General features: G+C 31.7%; 1 protein-coding gene across 2 annotated transcripts in view; it reads left to right on the forward strand.

Moving 5' to 3' along the window:
• LOC148308155 (uncharacterized) overlaps positions 1-25,289 on the forward strand; it is a 38,260-nt gene extending 12,971 nt beyond the window's left edge. Inside the window, exons 1-3 of one of the 2 annotated variants that reach the window (XM_088262200.1) lie at positions 3,096-3,243; positions 15,558-15,727; positions 21,989-25,289. In XM_088262200.1, the coding sequence (XP_088118326.1) occupies positions 15,570-15,727; positions 21,989-25,160 (3,330 nt within the window). In that variant the 5' untranslated portion in view covers positions 3,096-3,243; positions 15,558-15,569 and the 3' untranslated portion in view covers positions 25,161-25,289. Of the gene's footprint in view, positions 1-3,095; positions 3,244-15,557; positions 15,728-21,988 lie in introns of those variants that run through there. The other variant, XM_088262199.1, reaches the window with a different exon arrangement.
• The last annotated feature ends 872 nt before the right edge of the window (positions 25,290-26,161 follow it).

Here is a 26,161-nt window from a genome sequence, read left to right on the forward strand (position 1 = left end):
TACAATTTTTATTTTTACAAAAGTGACCCTTTATATTTTTTGAAAAATAATGACGTCAATGCAAAACAAAAACAAATATGAAATTATTATATTTTTAAAACATATGATTTTTACTATTTCCGTGTTTCAATAATATTTCCTTTACTATTTTACTTAAAGTTATATGAAATAAGCATTTGTCATATGAATCGCAGAAAATTTTAATGCCTCCATTTACTGTTTTTTTTATTGATTAAAAAAAATACAAAAATGGAATCAAGAGTTTGTTTTCTATTTTATGTAATTTTAGAACAGAAAGTATTTTATTTTCGTATCAGTAGCTATTGATGTATCAGTAAATATATGTAATTTAAAAACATATGTACATACCTTCATAAACGCATAGAATTTTATGCGTAGATATGTATAATAAATTTGAATTAAATAATGTTAAAATTGTGTCGGGCTGTGGTCCCGTGGCTAGTGTTACGGGCTCTTAAGTAAGAATTTCTCAGTTCGAACCCGCTCTTCCACAATTCAGCAATCTAGTTTTCTCCACATTTATTTTTTACCGGTGAGCTGGTTTTCAGGTTGATTCATCATCACCAGTCAGTCCAATAAACGACGAAACCCAGTCACTGGTGAAATAAAATAAAAATGGAAAAAATATATGGTTGTTTTATCAAACAAATTGATTTGTTATTGATTTAGTTTTTTTTTAATGAAAAAAAATAATATAATTGTATCTTAAAAAAAACACATTCTGTGTGTGACCATTTTGTTCACGTTAATCAGACAGGCCAAACGCAATTATCAGCTAAGAACACATTGAAAAGTTTTCTTCGAAGAAAAAATATCAACGCAGGGACAAACAGAAAACCCTAACATTATTTTTAAATATAAAATAAAAATACGTTCTTAACAAATTAGCGGAATATTTATCTTAACATTATTTTCAAAAAAATATATTGTTTTTAATAGCTATAGACGTATAACAATCTGAGAGGTTTTATTATTATATTATAATATACATACTTCATGACTTGTCGCTAGAATCTCAAACCTTTGTTTGCTCGTCCTTTTTGATATATTTTTTTTATTATTCAATATTACGTATATTTTATTTACGTAATATTATATTGTATGATTTTATTTCAAACAAACATTATTGAATGCAACGGAAATACTATGAAATATACTGAACTAAAAACGCGGTCATAATAATTGTCATTAAAATGTAACTAGACGTATAGAAATAACATATGTATTTATGTACAATATGTATTAAATAAAATACATATCATTTTCAATATCGAGAAATCGAACATTTTGTCGTATATTACGTAAGTCATTTTTTTCCTTTCCATTTTCCTTAGCCCTTTATTATATTTTGTCGTATTTTTAAGAATTGCTTCTTATAACATGTTTTTTTTCCAATAATATGATAATGTTTTTGACTTTAATATGTTTGACTCCTGATAGTTTAAACCAGCCAAACTCAACCTGCGGCCCGCGGGCCGCATGCGGCCCCCCAAGTTTTTTTGTGCGGCCCCCAACACGTTTATTATCAGGAACATGATTTACAAAATCTGGCATTCTATAAATATAGAATCGTATATCTTGAGATTTATTTCGACTTTGACGCACAGACATGGAAACCCGAAGAGGATGGTCGTTGTCGTGTCAACATCAGATCTGGTATAAGAGTGTTGCTACTGCACACGCTAGATTTATTCCCAAAAAACAACATTTGACAGACAAATATGCGCGCTACTATTATTCTGTTTTGGTCATATTTTTATAAATCTCAAATGGTTTTCCAAAAAAACGGGGGTGGTCGGTTACATGATATTTTTTGTCATACCAGTATAGTGTTGCGGCCCGCGTAGCTTTACAAATATATGTATGCGGCCCGAAGAAAAAAAAGGTTGAGCATCATTGGTTTAAACCAATATCATCGAAAAAAAAATTGACAAATATAAGCGTCTGACTTTTATTAAACGTACAAAGTGACTTTTAAAGTCACCTACCCTATAGTTGGCAGAGAAACTGATAAACAATAATAGTATTTGTAATTTTATTGAATTTACAAAAAATTGTTTCTTGGGAACGGAATTCGATTTTTCTAAATAAACTTCGTTATTTTAATATCAATAATTTTTTGAGACTTTCTTTTTTCCATCAATATTAATAAATAATTGTACTTATTTAATAATAATTAAAATATTTTTTGTTGTTGCAATCAATCATTTTCTTTTATGCACATTACAATTCTCATCATATAGAACATAAAAATATAAATATAGCATAATTCCATATACACACAAACATACACATACATACACACATATGTATGCATACATACATGCTTGTGTATGGACAGGTAGATAAGATAGAAAATAATAATAATAATAAAAACATATATAATTTTTTAAACTCAAATTCCAATATATGTATTTTTGATGTACCTACGCGGAAAGTCGTCTAACCCTAGCGCGGTCGGTCACGTTCTGAATTTGAACGTTCAAGAACTCAGCCTTAAAGATCATATGTCGTTCACTCCTTTCAACAACGTCATATATAAAAAAACTTCATTTTTCAAAAGATCGTTTTTAAAGTTTAAAAATATAACGAAATGTATCAAAAATAAATATGAAGCCACTTTTCGAACTATTTACTGTGCAACAGATTTTTTTAGGTAAAACCTGAAGGTTTTATCTCCATTTTAAAAATATTTATATATTTAAAAAAAAATTTAACAATACCGTTTCTTCAAAATGCAAAAACAACACTTTCTGCCCTGTAGCGGGTAAATATTTATTTAAAAATATGCCGCTTTTGCTGGGATGTAGTACATTTTCTGGGCACTCCGAAAATTGTCGATTTTTTATATATGACGTTGTTGAAAGGAGTGAGCAATGTATAATAGAACGATATAGGATAACGTACAATCCTAATCCTATAATCAGAAAAGGTTTCTTCACCTTAGCGATGTGTGCGTGTGTTACGTCACACATTATAACAGTTTATAGTGACCGTAGTAGCATAAGACAGTATCGAAGTGAGCTGCTCCAACCGGTAGTAGGCATATATAGCACTCGACCATCTTCATACGAGGGCAGTTACGATTGGTCTTTCGTCTGGACAACTTAGATTTTAACTTCAATTGAAAGTTTTATAGTGTTTTCATTTTATTTATTTCTAAATTTCTTTAGTAAAAGTGAGTGTAGTGATAGTGAAAACTCAGTGAACTTATTATACGAGGTGAGGTTATTTTTCTCATGTTTTTCTTTCCTATAAAAATAGGGGTGAATCGGCTTAAAATACCCAGCAAGTGTTTTTGCTTAGAATTTTCACTCATGAATTACATGATATTTTAGTATCTTTAAACATAAAGAGTAAATCCACTCACGAGTAGGCACAGGATATGAAACATAAAAAGTTGAATCCTGAGTAGGGTCATGATAAGCGGTATTGTATAAGCCAGAGTTATTAGAGATGTTAGATAAAAAATAAAAAAATAAAAAAAAAGGTACCCATTTTTTGTAATTTATTTAAAGCTTTAAAATAAAAATATCCAAATCATATCCAACACTTAGAAAATATAGTAGTTTTTTTTCAAGTGCTTCCTAGTTTATTAATGTACTCAATTTAAATCAAATATTAAGGGGTGAATTCTTTTAAAATTATCACCATGCCCATAAGTAAATAATGCTTAAAAAAAAAAATTACGATTCATTTTGTTTATTTTTTAAAGTTCTTGTATATTACAAATGTGGATTGACGAGCTCGATCCTAAGAAACAACATCTTCTAACCAACTAAAAACGGCCAAGTAATACAGGTCAAAGTTTGTATTTTTTACGGCTGTCAATAAGTGCTTGTACATAAGTGCAAAAATAAATAAAACTCCTTATTATTCATAGTAAGAACGATGAAAGATAAAAAGAGTGGTATATTACCATTCTACAATGTTAAAAATACAAGTTTAACAAATTTACAATAAAAAAGTGTTATAGTGGGTGTAGGAAGAGAGAATAGAATACCGCCACACTTTGTCTTTAGAAACAATCGTCGCCTCGTCCACATTCGTGCTTCTCCTCATATATACCTGCCGATTATTTCGACTCCCGACCTGACCACATTCAAGTTTTTTAAATACTTGATAATGCCAAGTATAAAAAACCTGGTGCCTTCACCTTGTTTAAATAACGATCAAGATAACACCACGACAATATGATGCATTACCTCACTACCATTGAGTGTGGGTAAAGACTAGAAGAAGAGGATTATAAAAAAAGTCCCGATTAACTATGTACTTATGAAGCAGTTTGTCATTGACTTCTAAAAGTATAAATAACGAAAATACTTATATATATATATATATATATATATATATATATATATATATATATATATATATATATATATATATATATATATATATATATACATATATTTATATATATATATATACAAATTCATAAACATACCTACAATCATTTACAAAATTGTCGAAATAAAAATCGTGTAATAAAAAATATTAATAAAAATAAATTTTATATGCTTTAAAAAAGTAACAAAAATATTAATAAAAGGAAATATTTTATGCTTTAAAAAAATGCGAAGGAAATATTCTATGCTTTAAAAAAATGCGTTTAATTCTGTGAATGAAAACGTGCCCTTATCTTAAAATCTGTGTGAATTAATCACATTCTCACTGGTACTTTTTTGTATACCAGCGGAAATAACCTTGACCGACAGCTCCTTGCTCTTGAATGATTAGCTCTCTCGGTTCACGTCATAATACGTACAACTGTTATGGTTAATTTATTCGTTACATAAAAACCTGCACCTTCCAACGGTTCGTTTTACAGTTAGTTATTCGAAAATTGCCCGTCACCGCAATCCGCGCTCGCGCACGATTAACCACTAACCTATGGGCTCCAGCCAACATTCTCCACGCTACTAACCGCCGGTTACAGGTAACGAGATACTTGACAAAACCGATAGGCGAACGATTAACTGTTGACTCGGAGCGGGTATTATATAAATTATCTAATACCAACTGCCGGTTGGATTTAACTAGCGATTGTACCACGCTTCTATTTGGGTTAATGGGGAAAAAAGCGACAAGTATCAAAACAGAATGAAAACGGTACAAGTGGCCACGTTAGTATTCTTTATAGATGTTTAATTATTCTTTTATTCTGATATCATGATCATACACGAATTCCGCAGTATGTCAGTAAACCTGCCTATGAAAAATGAGTGTCCCCGTTTGGGATCTTAGAGTCGTTTTAAAAACGTACATTTTAAGGAGAATTTGAATATTTTACATATCATTAACCCCAAATTTGTATTTCGAATAATTTGATGACTTATCTGAGGGGTCAAAGAATGTGACCTGTATTTCAAATACAAATTCGGGGTTGCATATCGCTCACTCCTTTCAAGAACGTCATAAATCAAAAAACTTGATTTTTCAGGAGAAAGTTTTTAAAGTTTAAAAATATAATGCAATGTATTAAAAATATATATCAAGCCACTTATTGAACTTTTTATTGTGTAACAGATCTTTTTAGGTAAAACCTGAAGGTTTGTTCTTCATTTGAAAAATATTTAGTATATTTTAAAAAATAATTAAAAAATACCTTTTCTTTAAAATGTAAAAACAACACTATCTGCCCTGTAGCAGGTAAATATTAAGTTGAAAATATGCCGCTTTTGCTGGGATATAGTACATTTTCTGGACATTCTGAAAACATGCACAACTGAAAATTGTCGGTTTTTTATTTATGACGTTCTTGAAAGGAGTGAGCGATATGTGTACACCATACAGCTTCCTTAATTTGAACACAGTAATATGTTGGAATTTTTCGTTACATTTCAAATTGTATTCTTATAATTATTAAACGATATAAGGTAGCGTATTGTACCTAGTATGTATCAATTATTAACTATTCAATATTTATTGATATTTTTAACATTTAATTTGTATGTGTATTTTTAATAAATTTCATAAAAATGAACACATTGAACAATTAATACAGCTTTTTATTTATATATGAAATATGAAAATCAAACACTGACTTTTAGAGTCTACTTAATTGTATATTATAATTAAAAACACACAAAAATAAAATTTGTGATAATTGTTTTGCCTTGTTGTTCAAACTAAAATAAAGTTTTATTTTTATTTTAATTCAGTAGTCTCTAAAAATCAGAGTTTGATTTAAATATTTCATATATAAATTAAAATGGTGTTCTACAAATTAAACGCCAAATATATAAATAAATAAAAAGTATCTTTATGTTCGCAAAGACTTTATAAATAAATGAATTAATATTGTGCCATTTTCGTAATATACCAGCTCGATTGGTCTTCGTGGTGATTAAATTGGAGAAAAATATAAAAAATATAAATTATATTACTTTATCGGATACAGGATTATTCACCCTACGGATGAGATCAATTTTAAAGGTGTTCCTACTTGAGAAACATGTACTTTGCTTCCCTTTTCTATGAAAGAAGATGCAAATCTGAGCATCTCAGGGCTTATGACCTGTCATTTGCTGGCTTAAGCGATCACTTAATACATTTGTATACTTGGACTTCTATTTTCTTTCATAAAAAAGGAAAAAAACGATACATGTTTTATATCAGGTTGAGACACCTTTAAAAAAACACACATAATTATTTACTATTTTTTTGTATTGTAAACTTGTATTTTTTACTAGCATACATTAAACCGCATGGGTAGGCAGAGAGAATAGAAACCTACACCACTCTGTTGAAAACATTATTCACCTCTTCCAAATTCAGGCATCTTCTCACATATACACGCCGATTATTTTGACTCCTGACCTATCTACTATAAATTATCTTCAAAAGTACTTGATTATGCCAAATTTTTCTCGGTTTTCATTTGATTTTATTTTTCATTGTAAATTGATGATATTTTATTATAATAGAAATGTGCATATGTTTTTTTTATCATGCATACGATTTAATCGAGTTTAAGCTGCAGTCACAGTTTCATATTGTTGGTTACGAGATATCCACACAACGTATTAAATACATGTAGGTCAAAGCCCTCTCTCCGTGACCTCAATACCTCGGTCCCTTTTAAGGAATGCCGCTTTTGTCGTAAACAAAAACTCGACTGGCGCGATCCGTATCCTCAATACAACGCATTTCCTAGCCGCCTTCGGCAAAATTAATGACTCACAAAAATGCCCGCCTCTCGACGTGTGTTATATCAGTTTCCCTGCGAGGTATACTACATATCGCTCACTCCTTTCAAGAACGTCATAAATCAAAAAACTTGATTTTTCAGGAGAACGGTTTTAAAGTTTAAAAAATATAATATAATGTATTAAAAATAAATATCAAGCCACTTATTGAACTTTTTACTGTGCAACAGGTCTTTTTAGGTAAAACCTGAAGGTTTTTACTCCATTTAAAAATATTCAGCATATTTAAAAATAATAATTAAACACTACCCTTTCTTCAAAATGCAAAAACAACACATTCTGCCCTGTAGCGGTTAAATATTAAGTTAAAAATATGCCGCTTTTGCCGGGATATAGTACATTTTCTGGGCATTCCGAAAACATGCAAAACTGAAAATTGACGATTTTTTATTTATGACGTTCTTGAAAGGAGTGAGCGATATCGCAATGAATATAGGCACAAGAAGGTGTAAACAAGCACGTGTCGATGACCTGGAATTTTCGCGCACTCAGAAATTAGCGAATCGTCAATCTGAGTTATTTAGTACAGCGACAGTTATGCATACATAACATACTTACATACTATTATAGGTTTTTTACTTCAAATCGGACGTATAACAAATCAAATTAGACGCGAGAAAAAATAGGATAGCAGTAATGAATAATTCTAAGCTATTCAGGGTTGCTTACCCGTACTCGTACTAGCTTGCCTGAGTTGAACACTTCTTCTTCTTCTTCATGTAGGCCTTGTGGCCTGTTGTTTAAGAGGGATTAGTCTTCTGCATTGTGGATTCTCTAAAATATAATATAAAATGGTCAAAACATTTATATTTTGTACATTATTTTATCAACACTCTATTATTGCCCATTTCACTCCTCACATCGTCATTCCTTTATCGCCCACATGTGAGCAATATTGCTCAGTTTGAGAACCTATGGTATAGAGCCTAACTCCTAACTCTTTTAGAATTGACAGTTTTGTTCAGAATCATTACATCTGAAATTAAAAACTTGGTCGTGTAGGAAAATGAATTCCTTATCAACATCATCATGGAATTTTGGAATCAGAATGTAAAAACTTAATCAGCTAGGAAAATAAAATCCGTATCAACATTATCATAGAATCATGGAATCATAATGTATAAAGTGATTCAATTTCAATTTCAATTTATTCAATTTATTCAACAAAAAAATAATATATACATAACAAACAATATTCAAGGCGTATATATTAAAAGTAAGCAAGAAGACTTAAAGGTGTAAACTTGGTCAGCTAGGAAAAGGAATCCTTACCAACATTTTCACGGAATCATGGAATCAGAATGTAAAAACTTGATCAGTCAACATTATCATGGAATCATGGAATCATAATGTTTAAACTTGGTCAGCTAGGAAAAGGAATCCTTACCAACATTTTCACGGAATCATGGAATCAGAATGTAAAAACTTGATCAGTCAACATTATCATGGAATCATAATGTTTAAACTTGGTCAGCTAGGAAAAGGAATCCTTACCAACATTTTCACGGAATCATGGAATCGGAATGCAAAAACTTAAGAGGAAAATAAATTCCATATCATGGTATCATGGAATCAGAATGTAAAACTTGATCAGTCAACATTATCATGGAATCATGGAATCATAATGTTTAAACTTGGTCAGCTAGGAAAAGGAATCCTTATCAACATTTTCACGGAATCATGGAATCGGAATGCAAAAACTTAATAGGAAAATAAATTCCTTATCTTGGTATCATGGAATCAGAATGTAAAAACTTGATCAGTCAACATTATCATGGAATCATGGAATCATAATGTTTAAACTTGGAAAGCTAGGGAAATGAATACCTTATCAACATTATCATAATATTTGGTCAGCTAGGAAAATGAACTCCTTATCAACATCGCCATGGAATCATGAAATCACAATCTAAAAACTTGGTCAGCTAGGAAAATGAATTCATTATCAACATTGCCATGGAGTCATGAAGTCAGAATGTAAAAACTTTGCCAACAAAGAAAAAGCATTCCTTATCCACATTATCATGGAATCACGGATTCATTAAACATCGATCTTTATATTAGGTATTTGTTTTTAAAAAATCAGTAATACGATGAATACATCTTATTTTATTTTTTTGTAGCAGCTATTGGCCTATTTTATACGTGCATATAATGTTGTTGCGGTAGAAATTTAACGGGAATTTAATTAATATAGACATATGAACTTGTGGCTGTAACCCGAAGAAATATTAAAATATTATTCTGAGATTTTTTTTAGAATATTTTGTTTTGATACAGTATTTAGGTCGTTACATTGATTGCGCAACTGTAAATTGAACGGAACGAGTACCGTATAAGTGTTCTAAAGAATCCAATAATATAATTTGACATCCTGTGCCTTCTACAGCTACAACGATGTATAAATTACACAGCTAGTTTTATATATACATCGCTTAATTTATTTGTCCGCCTCCGTAGTGTAATGGTTAGCGCGCTCGGCTACCGTTCTGGAGGTCCCGGGTTCGATTCCCAGGGGGGTTTAATAAATATAAGTGATTTTTTCACTATAATATTTATTCAATATTACACTGGACTGGTACCTGAAGTGGAGGGCTGATCACCTTTCCTTCATGTGTAATCGATCGAGATAACACTGCGTTTATATGATGCAGTGCCCTATACACCATTGGGGTGCGGATAAGGGTTCGAATGAATAATTTATTAAATAAAATACAGAACTATAGCCCAGACTTTCATATTTTTATTAATCAATGAAGAGATTTTTATTATTATTAATTGATTAAAACCCTTATCCGCACCACAATGGTGCATAGGGCACTGTGTCTTATAAACGCAGTGTTATCATGATCGTTTTACACATGAAGGAAAGGTGATCAGCCCTCCGCTTCAGGTACCAGTCCATGGTAATATTGAATAAATATTACAGTGAAAAATTACTTATATTTATTTTACCCCCCTTGGGAATTGAACCCGGGACCTCCAGAACGGTAGCCGAGCGTGCTGACCATTACACTACGGAGGCGAACGAGATTTTTACAAACAAAAAACCTTGACAACAATATTTGTATGAATATCTCAACAGAGGATGTGAATAAATTGAGATAATCGAAGTCTGGGCATTTACTTACGTACTTATATTGCTCACGAAATGTCATTAGCTGGTTTAAGTGACCATTTTGATTATTGAGAAACATTCACTGTTCTACCTAATTTCTATATAATTTTTCGCGAATCTCAATAACTTCATCGTTGATATCATTAAAAAAATAAATTTAAACCAGAAAATACCAATAAAAATATCGGCAAATGAATCGGGTCCTGAAAAGACAATTTGACCTTATAGCAGTGTTATCTTGATCACTAACACATATCGGAAAGGTGATCAGCCCTTTGCTCCAGGTACCAGTCCGAGGTAATATTGAACAAATATTAGAGTGAAAACTCATTTATATTTATTTCACCCTCCCCCCTTCGGGAATCGAACCTGGGACCTCCAGAACGGTAGCCGACCGTCCTGACCATTACACTACGGAGCCGTACAAAAGAGATGCGTTTACGTAAGACAGCGTCGGCATAGATTGTTTTACATTCCTATACACAGGACCAACCTGCCGATGGTTATGCCTGTAGGAAGAACTACCGCTATGTTGAACAATATCACACTGGATATCGATCTGTTCCATGTGTCTGAAGGAGTATTCTGACTCGGGATTCTTCTACATCTTTAACAAGAGTCTTTTTGCTTACTTTTTAATTTATGTTTTTAATATGTACGCCTTAAATATTGGTTTGTAATGTATATATTAATTTTTCAATAAATTTAATTGAATTATGTTTAATTGTTGGGTAATATATCATAAATTAAACAAGGTTTATTTGATTGAATTCTACATTTATTTATGTATATGTTAATACGTGACGCGTTTCGTCTTATTAAGACATTATCAAACACATGCGTGAATTCAATCCAATAAACCTTGTTTAATTTTGGATATATTACCCAACAATTCAATATGGAATTCTACCAACTGTCTGCAGTTACAATAAATGAATTACGTTTTTTTATCTTTTTTGTCCGCCTCCGTAGTGTAATGGTCAGCATGCTCGCCTACCGTTCTGGAGGTCCCGGGTTCGATTCCCAGGGGGGTTTAATAAATATAAGTGATTTTTTCACTCTAATATTTATTCAATATTACACTGGACTGGTACCTGAAGTGGAGGGCTGATCACGTTTCCTTCATGTGTAATCGATCGAGATAACACTGCGTTTATATGAAGCAGTGCCCTATGCACCATTGGGGTGCGGTAAGGGATTTATATATATATATATATATATATATATATATATATATATATATATATATATATATATATATATATATATATATATATATATATATATATAATTTAGTTAGGTCAACCATCCATCAAGTAAACCGTCGCGGTATTTGAGGTTCAGATTTGATTAATATTTTCTTCTCAACGCTGATCCGCGGTTCAAATCGAACTCTGCCGCGTATTATTGATTACGGTTAGTTACGTCAAATAAATGGTTTGTTATTGTTCGAGTTACTGCACGCCCAGTGTGTGTATGACGGCGCGGAAAACAAGAATTCCGTTACGAGTAATGGGATTTCCTTTTATCTCGGCATAGACAAGTTTAACTGGGTTATTCGAGATTAAATAATATCATATTACGGGATATTTTACATCACATAACTTGTAGAACCATCACACGTACTCTTACACATACTAGAACATTTGAATTTCAATCAGGTTTATTTATTAATTCACCCTTATGCATAGGAGTGAAGCTTATAATCGGCGAAAGAAGGTCGAAAGTCGACAAGAATGCAGTCGAAATGCAATCTCTCAGACAAATGTGCGGGAAAATGATGTGTGATAGTATGAACAACATTTTGAGTGTGTCCAAATACTTGTTCACAAAATCTGGATTATCTCCAATTACAGGAGTTATTTCCATATTATTATTATTATGTTGTAAATAAATTATCTGGTCAAATTATAAGCTTAAATAATAAAAATGAAAATGGTATTTTCTGGCGTTTCTCATGTGTGTGATTATAATCCAGGATTCGGACCTCACATACTAATATAAGAGTTTCTGCTTAGTAAAAAGCTTCTTTACACTCACCAATAGATGTCTCTAGTGAAGTTCTAGTGATTCAAGAACAAGGTTTCTAAATTGGTTCATATATATATAGAACTTCCAATGATTTGAGTAGTGTGGTTATCAATAATGGGTAGAATTGGTGAATGTTACACGTGTGTAAAGTGATCACTTAAACCAGCCTATGACGGTCGTCAGCCCCGTAAATGCCCAGACTTCCATATTCTTCTTCATCTTTGATGAGATGTCAAAAAATAATATGATAGTATGAACATACATTCGAAAATAATGTACGTTTGATTTGGTGTTTCTTGGGAAAACAAGGCTGAAAAGAAAGCAAGGCTGAGATCAGCAATCTCGAAAAATTAGGAAATGTGTGTTGAGATGCTGTGGGAGTATGAATCGAATGAGTAATGAAAGAACGAATTTATTACGCGAATGTAATAAATAGGTATAGAAGTTTCTAGCATATTTATAATATTTTTTTCATATACCTACCATAAATATTTTTATAATATGACGAAACCTACTCATAAAAAAAAATAATGCATATTTATGTTTGTTGTATTTTTACTTTTAAAGGATGATAGGTAGTGCTTCTCGATAAAAAATATATCGTAGTGACTTACATTGTCACAGTATCAGTTTCTACTCCTTTCATCAATGAAAATAATACTAGAAATTGTCGCCATAGAATGTTCGAGAATGAATGAATGTAGGTTTGTTCCTCACAATGTAACACTTTATAGGCATACGAGTATATACTATAAGAATATGTGTCACCTACTTTCAAAATCAGCCAGATCCATGTAAATCGAATTTCTGTTTAAAAGATTTGTCTATCATTAAATAAAATATTAGAAAATGGAGAATTTTCCCTTTTTTTTAATTATTCAGTATCTAAAAAAAACACGAGACACAAACCGATAATGACGTCATCTCAATTTTTGACCTATCCCCGCTCTCTGATTGGCCGATATGGGTCAGAAGGCCATGAATATAGCGGAATTTGAAATACAACGCTGTTTTTTAGGAGGGTTTTCAAGTATATTAATAATTTGAACCATAAAACTCACAATTGGCATTCCGATGGAGTATTTATTTTTAAATTTTATAAAATTGGATCTGGAGTATTTTGAAAGTAGGCGACACATATAGAAACACATTCATGAAAGTTAGAGGAGCGAATCGAAATATTGTATATACTATTTTAGATCTCTTTCCGTAGGATAGTACATTTAAAATTACGCACAAAAAGATATTTCTTTATATATATTTTTTAACAATATTAAAAAAAAAAACAAAAATGCAAACATTGTATGATTATCTTTTTATGTCCACATGTATTGTAATCTTTATATTTGATTTTAACTGTATTTTAGCAAAAATCATATTGGGACATTATTTCAAGTTTAAAGCTAAAAACTATTACATTTCGGTTATACTGTTCAATTTCGATGTTTGTTTAAGTATAAAATAAACTGCACACGCATTATGAGATGTTACATTTCTACAACTTTTTTTATTAACTTAACCATTTATATAACTAAATGTATTTATGTTTATATATATATATATATATATATATATATATATATATATATATATATATATATATATATATATATATATATATATATATATATATATATATATATATATATATATATATATATATATATATATATATATATATATATATATATATATATATATATATATATATATATATATATATATATATATATATATATATATATATATATGTATTGAATTCATTTAGTATACTTATATGAATTTTTCAAGAATGATTAACTCTAATACATGTATTTATCAATCTTCAAATGGGTTATTAGTTTCATAGTGATAGATATCCGTCTCCAGAGTGTGGTTAGGGCGTTAGTACGCCGTGTATGAGGTTTCGGGTTCAAATCCCTAGAGGTAATAATAATCATTGCGATTTTATTTAATTATACAGTGCCTAGAACTGATACCTGAAGGGTGCGACCAATAACCGTATCTTCATGTAGATAGTTAACTATGCACCAGTGCGTGCTAATAATGGTTAAAAAAAGTAAATAATAATTGAATATTGTTTTTTGCCAATAAAGTGCTAGTGCATATGTTTCTTATTTTAAAAAAAAAACGGAAAAGGTTGGTTCATAAAAACGAGTTTTTTTGTTTCATGCATTCATTGATTATCGCTCTATCTTAATGTGCATATAGAACATCTGATCGGTCACGGTCAAAAAGGTTGTTGGCCGTATATACTCGTAGATGCCAGAGAGGTATTTTCACCTTTACTCATGGCACTAGTTGCATACTATTTATTTATTCATATACTTCTATCGTACACAATAATTACAAATTACAATAATATGCCTTCACTGAGTTTTCCGTGCCGAGGTAACATGGAATACTAGTAATGGGAATGAATTTTTAAAATAATTTTACCGACCCGCTTTTTCAATATTTATACATTATTTTATTTAAATCTAATGAGAGTACTAAAATTATACGCGTAAGAAAAAAAACAGAATGCTTTGTAAAGCTTTTTTAATTTTAGTTTTTAATAAATATGAATCATGTTAATCGTAAATCTCGTATTAGCTAAAAATATATTATTAGGTAGAGATTAAGATAATGTTTAAAAGTTAATATGAATTATTATTCTACTTGAAGGCAGAAACAAGACATCAAAAAAATAAAGCGATGTTCTCAAAAAAAAGAGGCTCAAAAGCATAAAAGCGTAGTTAAACATAAACTACATTGAAAAAATATGCACAATTTCTTTTATTTGGCATTTAATATGACTTTTTAAATATATCAAATAAATAATGTAATTAAAATGTAACTTTGTTTTAAAATTACTGTAAATATTTTATTATAACTTAATTATAATGTCTACCGGTTTCGAAGCTAACCGCTTCTTTATCAAGACTGATTAATACTAATCAGTCTTGATAAAGAAGCGGCTAGCTTCGAAACCGGTAGACATTATAATTAAGTTAAAATAAATTATTTATAGTGATTTTAAAACAAACTTACATTTTAGTTATAAAATGGAAAATCACAAAGTTAGTGCATCAAATATAAATTATAAATAAATAATAGTTATAAAATATACATGACGTTCTATAAACTGTTAAAATATTGTTATTTCAATTTGATTCTTCCCTAAATTTCAGGCGGGCAAGAAGATGAAGGCGCTTATAGCAGGAGGCGCATTATGCATACTGAGTTTAGGGGTAGTCTGGGTGTCGGGTGCCGCCCTCCCCCAAGTCTCCACTTCCTCCAGCCGACCGACTGCGACCCCTGACGTCACATCACCCAAACCTCTAGATCTTAACAACAACAGGTACTATGATTATCAAAATAATCATCTGTATCCTTCTGATCAAAGCTATCAAAGGGCTTTTAAGTATGGCCTTAGAGATAGGTTTTATCCTCGTTTGCATAGTGATACTGCGAGGGATATGTATATGGTTAAATTAAATTATATATCACTAAATAAAAAAGGCGAGCAAAGTCCTAAAATGAATGGTAAGTATAAGTATTTATCTAGGTCTAATAAATTTCTCGATGGAGTGAATGGTGATGGTTTGAAAAGTAAAATACAAATATTTAAATCTGGATTCAATTTAAAAAACAATCGTCTTAATAATCATTCTAAAAAGTTAGAAAAATCAAAGGAAAGGATGAAAAGGAAACTGCTTTTTGTTGGTAGTCACAACAATGAAACTTCTAAGTTACGTAATGTTACCCCGGTAGTCTTCAATGGTCAACCAATCGTTAAAGACGATGACACATACAAATTATTGAACGCAGTGATTGATCAAGCAAATTATAGTACGTCAATGGCCAGTGAACCGTTGAATGCCGGAAAGAAAGCGAATAAGTATACGGACGAATATACTAGAATGAATCCGGTTGAAAATATTAAGGACGAGAACCAACGCATGCAAAATGTAGAATATGACAATAAAAATAAGAAGTCATTTAAAGATGGTTTATACATATTTCAAAATCATAAAAATAAGCCACGACCAAAACGATCAGTTAGTTCGAAACATTGGCCTAACTCTGATGTAGCCACAGCAGAAGACCTGAAAAATTATATAAAGTATACAACTTTACCAGTAGACTCAATCCATGATACTTCGATTATCAAATGGAATGTTTCAAGTAGTAAAGACGAGCAAAATAATACGCCGGGCGTTAATAACATTATAAATCCCAACACAAACAAGCCAGTTATTCACAAAATTTTAACAAAATGGTCAGAAAAACATAACTTCGATTATTTAAAAAAGGATACGATAAAAAATGATATATACAACAATTCCCGTGTGACACAAAATATACCAGATTCGAAAATTATGGTGGACCACAAAAAAGATTCGTTTGGTTTCAATGATAAACATATGAAGAAGAACGAAAGTTCGATTATATTTATTCGTCCTTATACCCCTTCTTATGACACATATGGAAATGATGACAACGAAAAAAATACATCAAATGAACCAAGCTCTACCGATGAACATTTTTCAGAGGTTCCACTTTATAATACATTAAATTTTTCAATCTTCAATGTGAATGTTTCTAAAAGTACTGAAAATACTTATTTAAATCAAGATGAACAAGAATTTGAAGATCCGATCATGATTGTTCCCCCAAATTCGGATGATTCTGATCAAGATATTCTTGATGACGAAAAAATTCACGAAGGTGAAGACGTTAAGAGTGATTACCTCATTCCCACTGGTGAACATGTGAACGACGACTGTCCAACTGTATATGTATCCCTTAAAAATGGAATACAACCTCAATCTAAAAACGCTTGCCCTGATATACATTTGCTTATCAATACTGAAGTCGATAATAAAAATATTTTGGTTTTGAAAGGCAACGAAACAAAAAATGAAGATGTAAACAATAACAGTAGCCCTCAAGGAGACAGTATCGATACGTTGATGGACCCAGAGAGTGTTTCTGGTAATAGTATTCCTTTAGCAGCAATTCCTGTACCCATCGCTCCTGGGGGTGGAGGAATTGGTGGTCCAATTTTGGCACCACCTCCAGCTGGAATATTGGCAGCACCTGCAAGTGGAATATTGGCATCACCTGCTGGTGGAATATTGGCAGCACCCGCAGGTGGAATATTGGCAGGACCCGCAGGTGGAAGTTCGTTTTTAGCAGGACCCATAGGTGCGATAGGGGGTGCCGGTGGAAGTTTGAGTCCCATTTTAGGAGTTGGTGCAATTGGAGGTGCCGGGGGTAGTGGAGGTTCTGTCGGAGGTAGCTCACAGTTCAGCCTGGTCAATTGGCTCCAATCAGTACCAGGGATGATCGGGATGTTTGCATTATTCAAATCCATGAATTTTGCGGCTTTTTCCTTTCTTCTCACCCCTCTGACGCTTATGACGGTTGGGGGAATAGGTCTCATTGTCCTCATGACTCCTTTCTTATGGCCTGGTTTCTTTGAACGAACGTCTAAAACAGTAGTTGTGATCGACTACGAACCTGAGATGACTTGGGATAAAAATGACCGATTCAAAACATTGAGCTGGATCAATCACCCACAGGAGAAATACCAAGTGTCTCATCGATTAGTAGTACCAAAAAATAATAACAAAAGTTTTATGGAGATTGTGAAAAACACAATTTCAGATGGTCTGAAAAACCTTTGGAGGAAAATTAACGAATGGAACGCACTCACGGCGCTTACAGATTCTATAAATGTTACTAAGAGATATATAAAAGGAAGTCAAATTCGGGAAAATTGGAAAAAAAGACGTAAATAAAATACAGAAAACCAAAAATACTGATATATTATTATTTGAAGAAAAAAATCTTTTCTTTTTGGCATGGTTTTGATTGAACGTATTTTGTAAATATCGATAAATATGAAAATTGACGTGAGGTTCAATCCAGGTTTTGTGAACTGAAGTACAATACAAAGGTATTAATAGTTTAATAAAATAAGTTTTCACGTGCATACATGTGAATTTCATTGTTGATTATAGTACGTATGAGACGATTTTATTTTATTTCGTAAATATTTAAATAAAAAAAACTTATTTATATGTAAATAAAAGTCTTATTTAAAGAAATTTATTATTAAAAAAAAAATTCAATGCATATTTTAATTCTTTTTTATCCATTTTGGTATGCTTGTTTTGGTGTGACTGTTTTACTTAATGCATTATTTACTTATTTATTATGTCGATACAGCAGTATCGAAAATATTTATATGGTTAAATAAATTATTTGTTTTCAACTGGCATTTTTATTTATTTTTAAGGACTACAAATATATGATATTACTATAACAGTTTTCGAACGATTTTCTAAACGCATCCTCGTCCTGTTACGACCTTAGCTGGTGGTCAGCTGTCACTAATTTATTTTTTGCGTGTTGGGTTATGAACGCTATTTGATGTATAGAAATAATAAAATAACTCTTGTCATCGTGTATTGATAAAGAATAAAAATATGTGAATAATAAGTAGTAATAAATTAATGATTGAACTGTGTTCAAAATAATCATTAGGGTTTTATGGTATTTTTTTACTATATATTAGCGCCATAACTATTAATTTTGATTAAATAAAACTTCCAACTAACTGAAGATCTGGTTGTACAGCAACCTTTACTGAGACGCCATCTTACAAAATAACAGTTGACATCTGGATCACAGTACATGGGGTAAAGATCGACGGTAGTTGACTGGAAAATGGTATTTTAAATGAATGAGGATAATACTCTCTTTTTCAAGGTCAAACTTTTGACAGGATCACAGAATACCGACATATTTCACCTTAAAATACCTGCTTGTTCAAAAATTTAACACGTTACATCCTTGTTACGTTCCGATGATGTGATCCAGGGGCGTGCGTTCCATATAGGCAAATGACTAGTACCTACCTCACATGCTTGCTATATAGCAACACGTCCAGTGCCTCCCCGATATTATAAACCAATACATACTTTATCTAACTACCCATCTCAACTGCCATTCTTTATTAAAAACTCCGTGCAGGCCACTAAGGTGATCTTTGAATTACATAGTTACTCCGTCTAGATAAAAAGAGACTTTGTTCGAATCTTCATCAATATATTCACCCCTTCTTGACAAACTGTTAGGGAAAAAAATGGCAAATAAGCGCAATGTACAATTTTTTTGCAGATATTTACCTGCTTATTTTGAGAAAATAACAAGAAACTTTTGCTGGGAATGTGTCGATACATTGATGTAGATTTAAATAAAATCTCCCATCCAGTCCGAGTATACTTTTAATGACATCATTTAAGCTTAATTAGAATCCAGGTTCAAATGTGAGGTAGGCAGATAATTTTAAATCATATACGACCTTAAGAAAGTATTACTTTTAACTGCACAATTTTTGCCAGGAAATACTGTCATCATAAAAAACCTGCTTGAGTACCTAAATGCTCGTTATACTTGGTAGTTATTCGTCAATAATAATTCATGTATTCAAATATTCATCAATAATTTATTCAATTAATGAGGAGAAATTAATGAAATAGGTGAAAACTTCTTGTTTGTAAAAATATGAAAAGTTTATCAGAACATTTAAGACATAATTTTCATCTGAATCCCACAGATGGCGTTGCTGTCGTAAAAAATGCAAAAGACGTCTCAAGATCGCACTAAGCATAAAATGATGGCTTACTTTCTTTTACTAAAAAATAATAATCTAATTATTGGGGTTTTCAATCCTCACAAGAATTCCATTCAACGTCGACTCATTATTTATTATCAATGTACTTAAATTTCCTTTCAAGATATGAAATACAGTGGCGAGCGGCCAAATCTTCCAGTCAGAAATTATCAGTTTTTTTTACAAAATATTTTTTATGTTGTGATTTCTTAATAGCTTTTTAGTTCAAATTATTGTGCAACACTGTTTTAAGATGATATAACAAAGTAGGTGCCAATTTAGTGAGCAATATTTTTTTTCTCCATAATTTTATGCTTTATTTGTAGATTTTCAATTTTTTTCGCACAAAAATGAAAAATGCTTTTATAATTAAAAAAAACCACATACTTATTTTGAAATAAAATTACATAGGTACATAACACTGACAATTCTCAAAAAGTGACAAAATCAGTAACTACTTTGTTGTTTCTTTTTTATTACTGCTTTCATTATTCATTTTTGTGCGAAAAAATTGAAAATCTACAAATAAACTTTAAAATTATGAACAATCTTTTGGCCATTAAATTGGCACATTCTTTAATTAGTGTTACATAATAATTTGGACTAAAAAGCTATCAAGAAATCACAACATACAAAATATTTTGGAAATAAAACTGATAATTTCTGACCGGAAAGATTTGGCTGCTCGCTACTGTATTTCTTATCTTGAAAGGAAATTTAAGCACCCTGATAATAAATAATAACTAGACGTTGAATGGAATCCTTGAAAGATATCTTTGAGTATGTAGGTGATACCAAATAATTACACGTTTTACAGAGAGGGGGAGAAAATGACTATGGCAATATTGATTCAATATTTTTTTTTAACTAGTCGCTACAGGATGCGTACCCAAGTTCTTTGATGTTCAGTTAGTTGCTTTATATTCACACACAAGTCACAGACACTTAGTAAGATTAACACTGACTTTGTGCAGTCTTTGTGTATTTTGTGTTTTAAGCGTTATTTAAAATGTACTAATCAACACAAATTCTTTTACATTCAATAAATTTGTGTGTCTTGTAGAAAATACCCGATATAAAACTATCCAGAAACCTTTTTTTTTCAATTTAGGTACCGCACTCATGCATTTAGATGCGGTGCTAAATTCGATACCCAGGGGAATTGAAATATCTCTCACTCCTTTCAAGAACGTCATAAATCAAAAAACTCGATTTTTCAGGAGAACGTTTTTAAAGTTTAAAAATATAACACAATGTATTAAAAATAAATATCAAGCCACTTTTTGAACTTTTTACTGTGCAACACATCTTTTTAGGTAAAACCTGAACGTTTTTTTCTCCATTTGCAAAATATTTCATATATTTATAAAAATAATTCAACAATACCTTTTCTTCAAAATGCAAAAACAACACTGTAGCGGATAAATATTAAGTTAAAAAGATGCCTCTTTTGCTGGGATATAGTACATTATGTGGGCATTTCGAAAGCATGCACAACTGAAAATTTACGATTTTCGATTTATGACGTTATTGAAAGGAGTGAGCGATATGTATAAATGGTTTTTCGGTCTTATTTTTTAACATCACTTTAAACGAGTACCTAAAGCTCAAAATTGATAATCTTTACTTTATGTAATTAACGATCAAGATAATTCCCCTTCCATACAACGCAGTTCTCCTAAGCACTTAATGGGATAGATAAGCGTTAAAAGAAATGAACTACGAAATATGAACTACTTTTCGTTAATTATAATAAAAACACTTTTTGTTGAATTCTTTAAACCAATATGTATACCTTCAGGGTAAAAACAGGGGCGGTTTATTTAAAAAGACTCCTAAACATCATTTTTGAATATATAATATATGTTATCAAAACTATGCAGATTATATAATATTATTTTTGCTGATTTTAATGTCGTCTTTTATCCTTTTCAGATCAACTACAGTCAAACCTGTGAATGAGAAGGAAATTGTCTCTGAAAAGATGATAGAACGCAGTGATAAGACGTCAAACTCTTCAGCTATTGGAGAATCCATCAAAATGGTAGCCAGTCAACTCTTGCAAGGAAGTAAAACGCCTCCACCCGCGACTGGACAAGGTGGAGTTGTCACAGATGTTCGAACCCCTCCTCGAATGAAGAACCAGCAAACGAAAAACAAAGTATCAAAACCTGTCGAAGATGCTGCGAAACCAGGTGTTATAGAAAATTCAAATGCAGGAATTGCTGTTCCTGTGAATATGGATGATATGGACCATTCTTTATTGCATAGTAACAAACCTTTCAATAGTAATATGAAAGAGACCTCAACACCTGATGAAGGACTGTCTACGTGGATTTTGTTGAGTGGAAATCCAACTACAGCTAGTTCTAATACAGTAAAACAGCAGGACAAAATCGATGACAGCAAAAAATCAGTAATAACATCAAACAATACCGAAGACAAAAAACCGATACAAGTGAATAACAAACCTAACCCGTCTAAACCTACAAGATCTCCGTCTATAATAACAATGAAACCCGCTTTTATAAGAAAACCGGTGGCTATTGGGAGCTCCAACAAATCTGATTTAATTGCTAGTGGTTCTGCTGTAAACGAAAATGTAATGAATAAAATCAAAGCTTCGGTGCTAGCTAGCGTTCAAAAAAATAAAAACGCTGCTTTAAATAAAACATCAACCACATCCACGTCCACTACGAAACCAATTTTAGTGAGGGCTTCGTCAACTACAGCTAAAGTCAATAAAGTGGAAACTACCACGAAAGCATACATCGAACCAACGTTACAAACAAAAATAGTACCAATGGTAAAAATAGAAAAAGTTGAAAATAAACCTAAGGTAACTGAAATAAAACAAAAAGTTAACCAATCTAATAAACTCTCGAATGCTTTGAAATCGAAAAATGATGAAAATAATGACATAAGCATGGAAGCCAAACATGTTGAAATTGAGCTCGAAGTTAGCACACCACCTCCTTCGACTACTAAAAAACCAAAAAGGTCCTCCAGCAAACGAAAGAAGAATAAAAATAAAACTCGTAAAACTGCATCCACAACATCCAAACCTGTCGAAGCAGTGGCTGAATCTAAAGTTGAGTTAAATACTACTAAACTGACTTCTAAAAATCCTCCAAAAGAAAAACCAATAACGACGCAAATTTATAATTATCTTTCTAGAGAAGTGATGCCATCTGTGGGGGTAGGTTTGGTCAGTTTAGCGGGGATTGTCGGATTAGCCAGTTATCTCTTCTATCCATTTGGTGGTGTAGTTCGAAGAGCCTATGATAGAAAAGATGATCTGTATCAACAAAATGACGAACAATATGCGGGTGATGGTGGTCAAAGAGAAGAAGAGATGTTAGGTTCACTTTTTCCAGAAAATTCACCTGAAATGCACAATAAGATTCAACCAATTAATCCTTATGCAGGACAAACGCAGTTCACCTACCCTCAAGCAAAACCACCACAAGAACAAAATATTCGTCTCAGAAATGTCGGTTATGGATCAGATCCGAGCTCATTTGTCTCGAGTGATCGCGTTGGCCAACACAATAAAGATGCTTTTCATGGATCAGCTTACTCGGAACGTATTCATTATGATACACATTCCACTGAAAATGACCGATTTTCTCCATACCAACAACCTCAACCAGTATATAAATCTCTGGATAGACAAACAGAAAATCCAGGATATTTGTCCGAGTCTCTTCATCAGTCTTATAGTAACCAGGATGGTATATCAGAACCTGTCTACGAATATGGTCAAGCCTTAAGATACAGTCAAGAACTTGCTACTGATACCACTAAATCTCCTTTGCAAGAAACTTTACATCTAGGAACGGAAGATGTGATTGAACAGCAAAAAGAAACAGGTTATACGGTTGATGCAATGGGTTTAGATGAAAATAAACAACCACAATTTGTTGTTGGAAATATACCAAAAGAGCTTATTCAAGCAGTTACTCCTGTCTCTGTTCCTGAACATGGTCCTAGAAGTTTAAATAGGCGAAGAAGAAGCGTTGCTCTAGTGGAAGACGATTTTCCCACAAATATTCAAAGTGCCGCAGAATCTCTAAAAGAAATTTTAAGATCAGATAATGGGCAATATACTTCCCCAGATAAAGTAATTAATGCGTATAATACACTTATACGTGAAAAAGCGGCTTTATGGAAAAATAAACACTTTCCAAAGAAGGTGCCTACAGAATATTTAAAAGCTAAACATGCTTCAGAACATTCATTGACATATATTGAAGGATCAGAAAATAAACATGACATGGTAAAAAGAGACACCTCTGAAATCGATTATTCAGAAAAAGAATCAAATATCGCCAAATCTTCTCGAGATAAAATGGAAGAAATGATGAGGAAAAATGTATATTATGTTCATGCATTAAGTACCAATACTTTAGATAAAAAACCGTCAAGCATTAATGTCATATCTGGTCTCCCATTACAAATCTCACAGAAAAATATGGCACATAAGTCAAAGGATGCTGAGGGCACCAAAGGCAAAAGGGAATCTGAAGAAGATTTAATTGAAAAATTAAAATCAAAATCTGATAGCGAAAATGAAATAAATAATAATGAGGCAATTACAATTACCGAAAATTTAGAAAAACGCGTTAAAAACAAAAATCAATTATCGTCTGTTAAAATTGAAATAGTTACTGAAAAGCCTTCCGTGGATTCAGATGATAATACCGGAATTGTATTTATCGAAGTAACTACCCCAGGAAAGAAAGTGAATGATGAAACCACTGTATCCGTAGTGACTCCAAAAGCTGAAGAACCTTCTTCAACTCCTAGATTTCAAGAACCATCGACGACTCCACCGACGCCTCCACCGACGACTCCACCGACAACTCACAGCCAAAAGCCAGTCACAACTGTACCACCGGAACCGTTCTCATTCATCGATTTCTTTAAAACATTGATTGATTTCAAGTTAAAACTTGGCTTGGGCATCTTGAAGACCACGACAGATACATTGGGAAAATATTTGTCAAACATTGAAATGGCTTTGCAACCAACTACAACAGTACAACCACCAAAATTACGTTTTATATCTGCAAGGTTAGTAAATTCTACAAAATCATTCGCGTGAAGATTTTTTCTTAAATAAAACGTATGTGAACATACTCAAAGATTATTTGATAATAAGTTATTTTAGGAACGTTTTGTAAGATATTTTCAATATTTTTATCTTCCTTAGAAGAAACTCATTTACTGAGAATTTGATTAGTACAACTTATTCAAACATATAGGGCGTTTGTCCACTACACGGCATTTCACCGTCCGGCGGTCCGGTTTTAAAAATGAAAACGACTACGACAGTTTAGCGTGATCGAATTTACGCGCAACGTGTTCACCCACCGATCAAGAGCACCGATCCTAAGAAATATGAACAAAAGCACAAGCCAATCCAAGCCAACCGTCGTTTTGAAACGCTAACGGACGTGCCGGACGGTAAAATTACACGGTATTCCGGGTAGTGGACAAGCGCCCTGAAAGTCCGTGAGTTTGAGTTTAATTATCGACATTTTTTGTGAAAAAATATGTTATTTATAAGATATGTACTATAACTTTGCATTAAGTGACTTGTTGTTTGCCTCAAAATAATATATGGCGTATAACTTCGTGCATTATTTATTTAACTTTTTTATTTACCAATTTTAGTGCAAAGTATAATTTTTTAATACATACGTAGTTCGTTTTATTATTTGTATAATAAATATATACAAAATTGAAGACAGAAAAAAAACAGGAATGAAAAAATTAAAAACACTTATTTTCAAATGTTTTCGGTGAAAACCTAAGGGAATGCATAGATCTTGTATCTAATTATTAAAATACATCGTAACGTACATTCGAAGATATTTCTTTTACCATAAATTATTTAATTACCAATGACATATTTCAGAAATTCGATCATTAAATACATATGTCTTGAATATGTAATATAAACTCCATGAATTCCATGTATAACTACGAAAATTCTTTTATTTTATGTTTTTAAATTGTTAATATGAATTACCTACTATGATCGGTTTTTAAAAGTTGTACGTTATTGAAATGAAATGTGACTTTTTCTGCAAATTTAATATC

Source organism: Brachycentrus maculatus, unplaced genomic scaffold (genome assembly GCF_059751285.1).
Source record: "Brachycentrus maculatus isolate JH-2025_06_01 unplaced genomic scaffold, ASM5975128v1 h1tg000175l, whole genome shotgun sequence".
NCBI classification, from domain to species: Eukaryota; Metazoa; Arthropoda; class Insecta; order Trichoptera; family Brachycentridae; genus Brachycentrus; species Brachycentrus maculatus.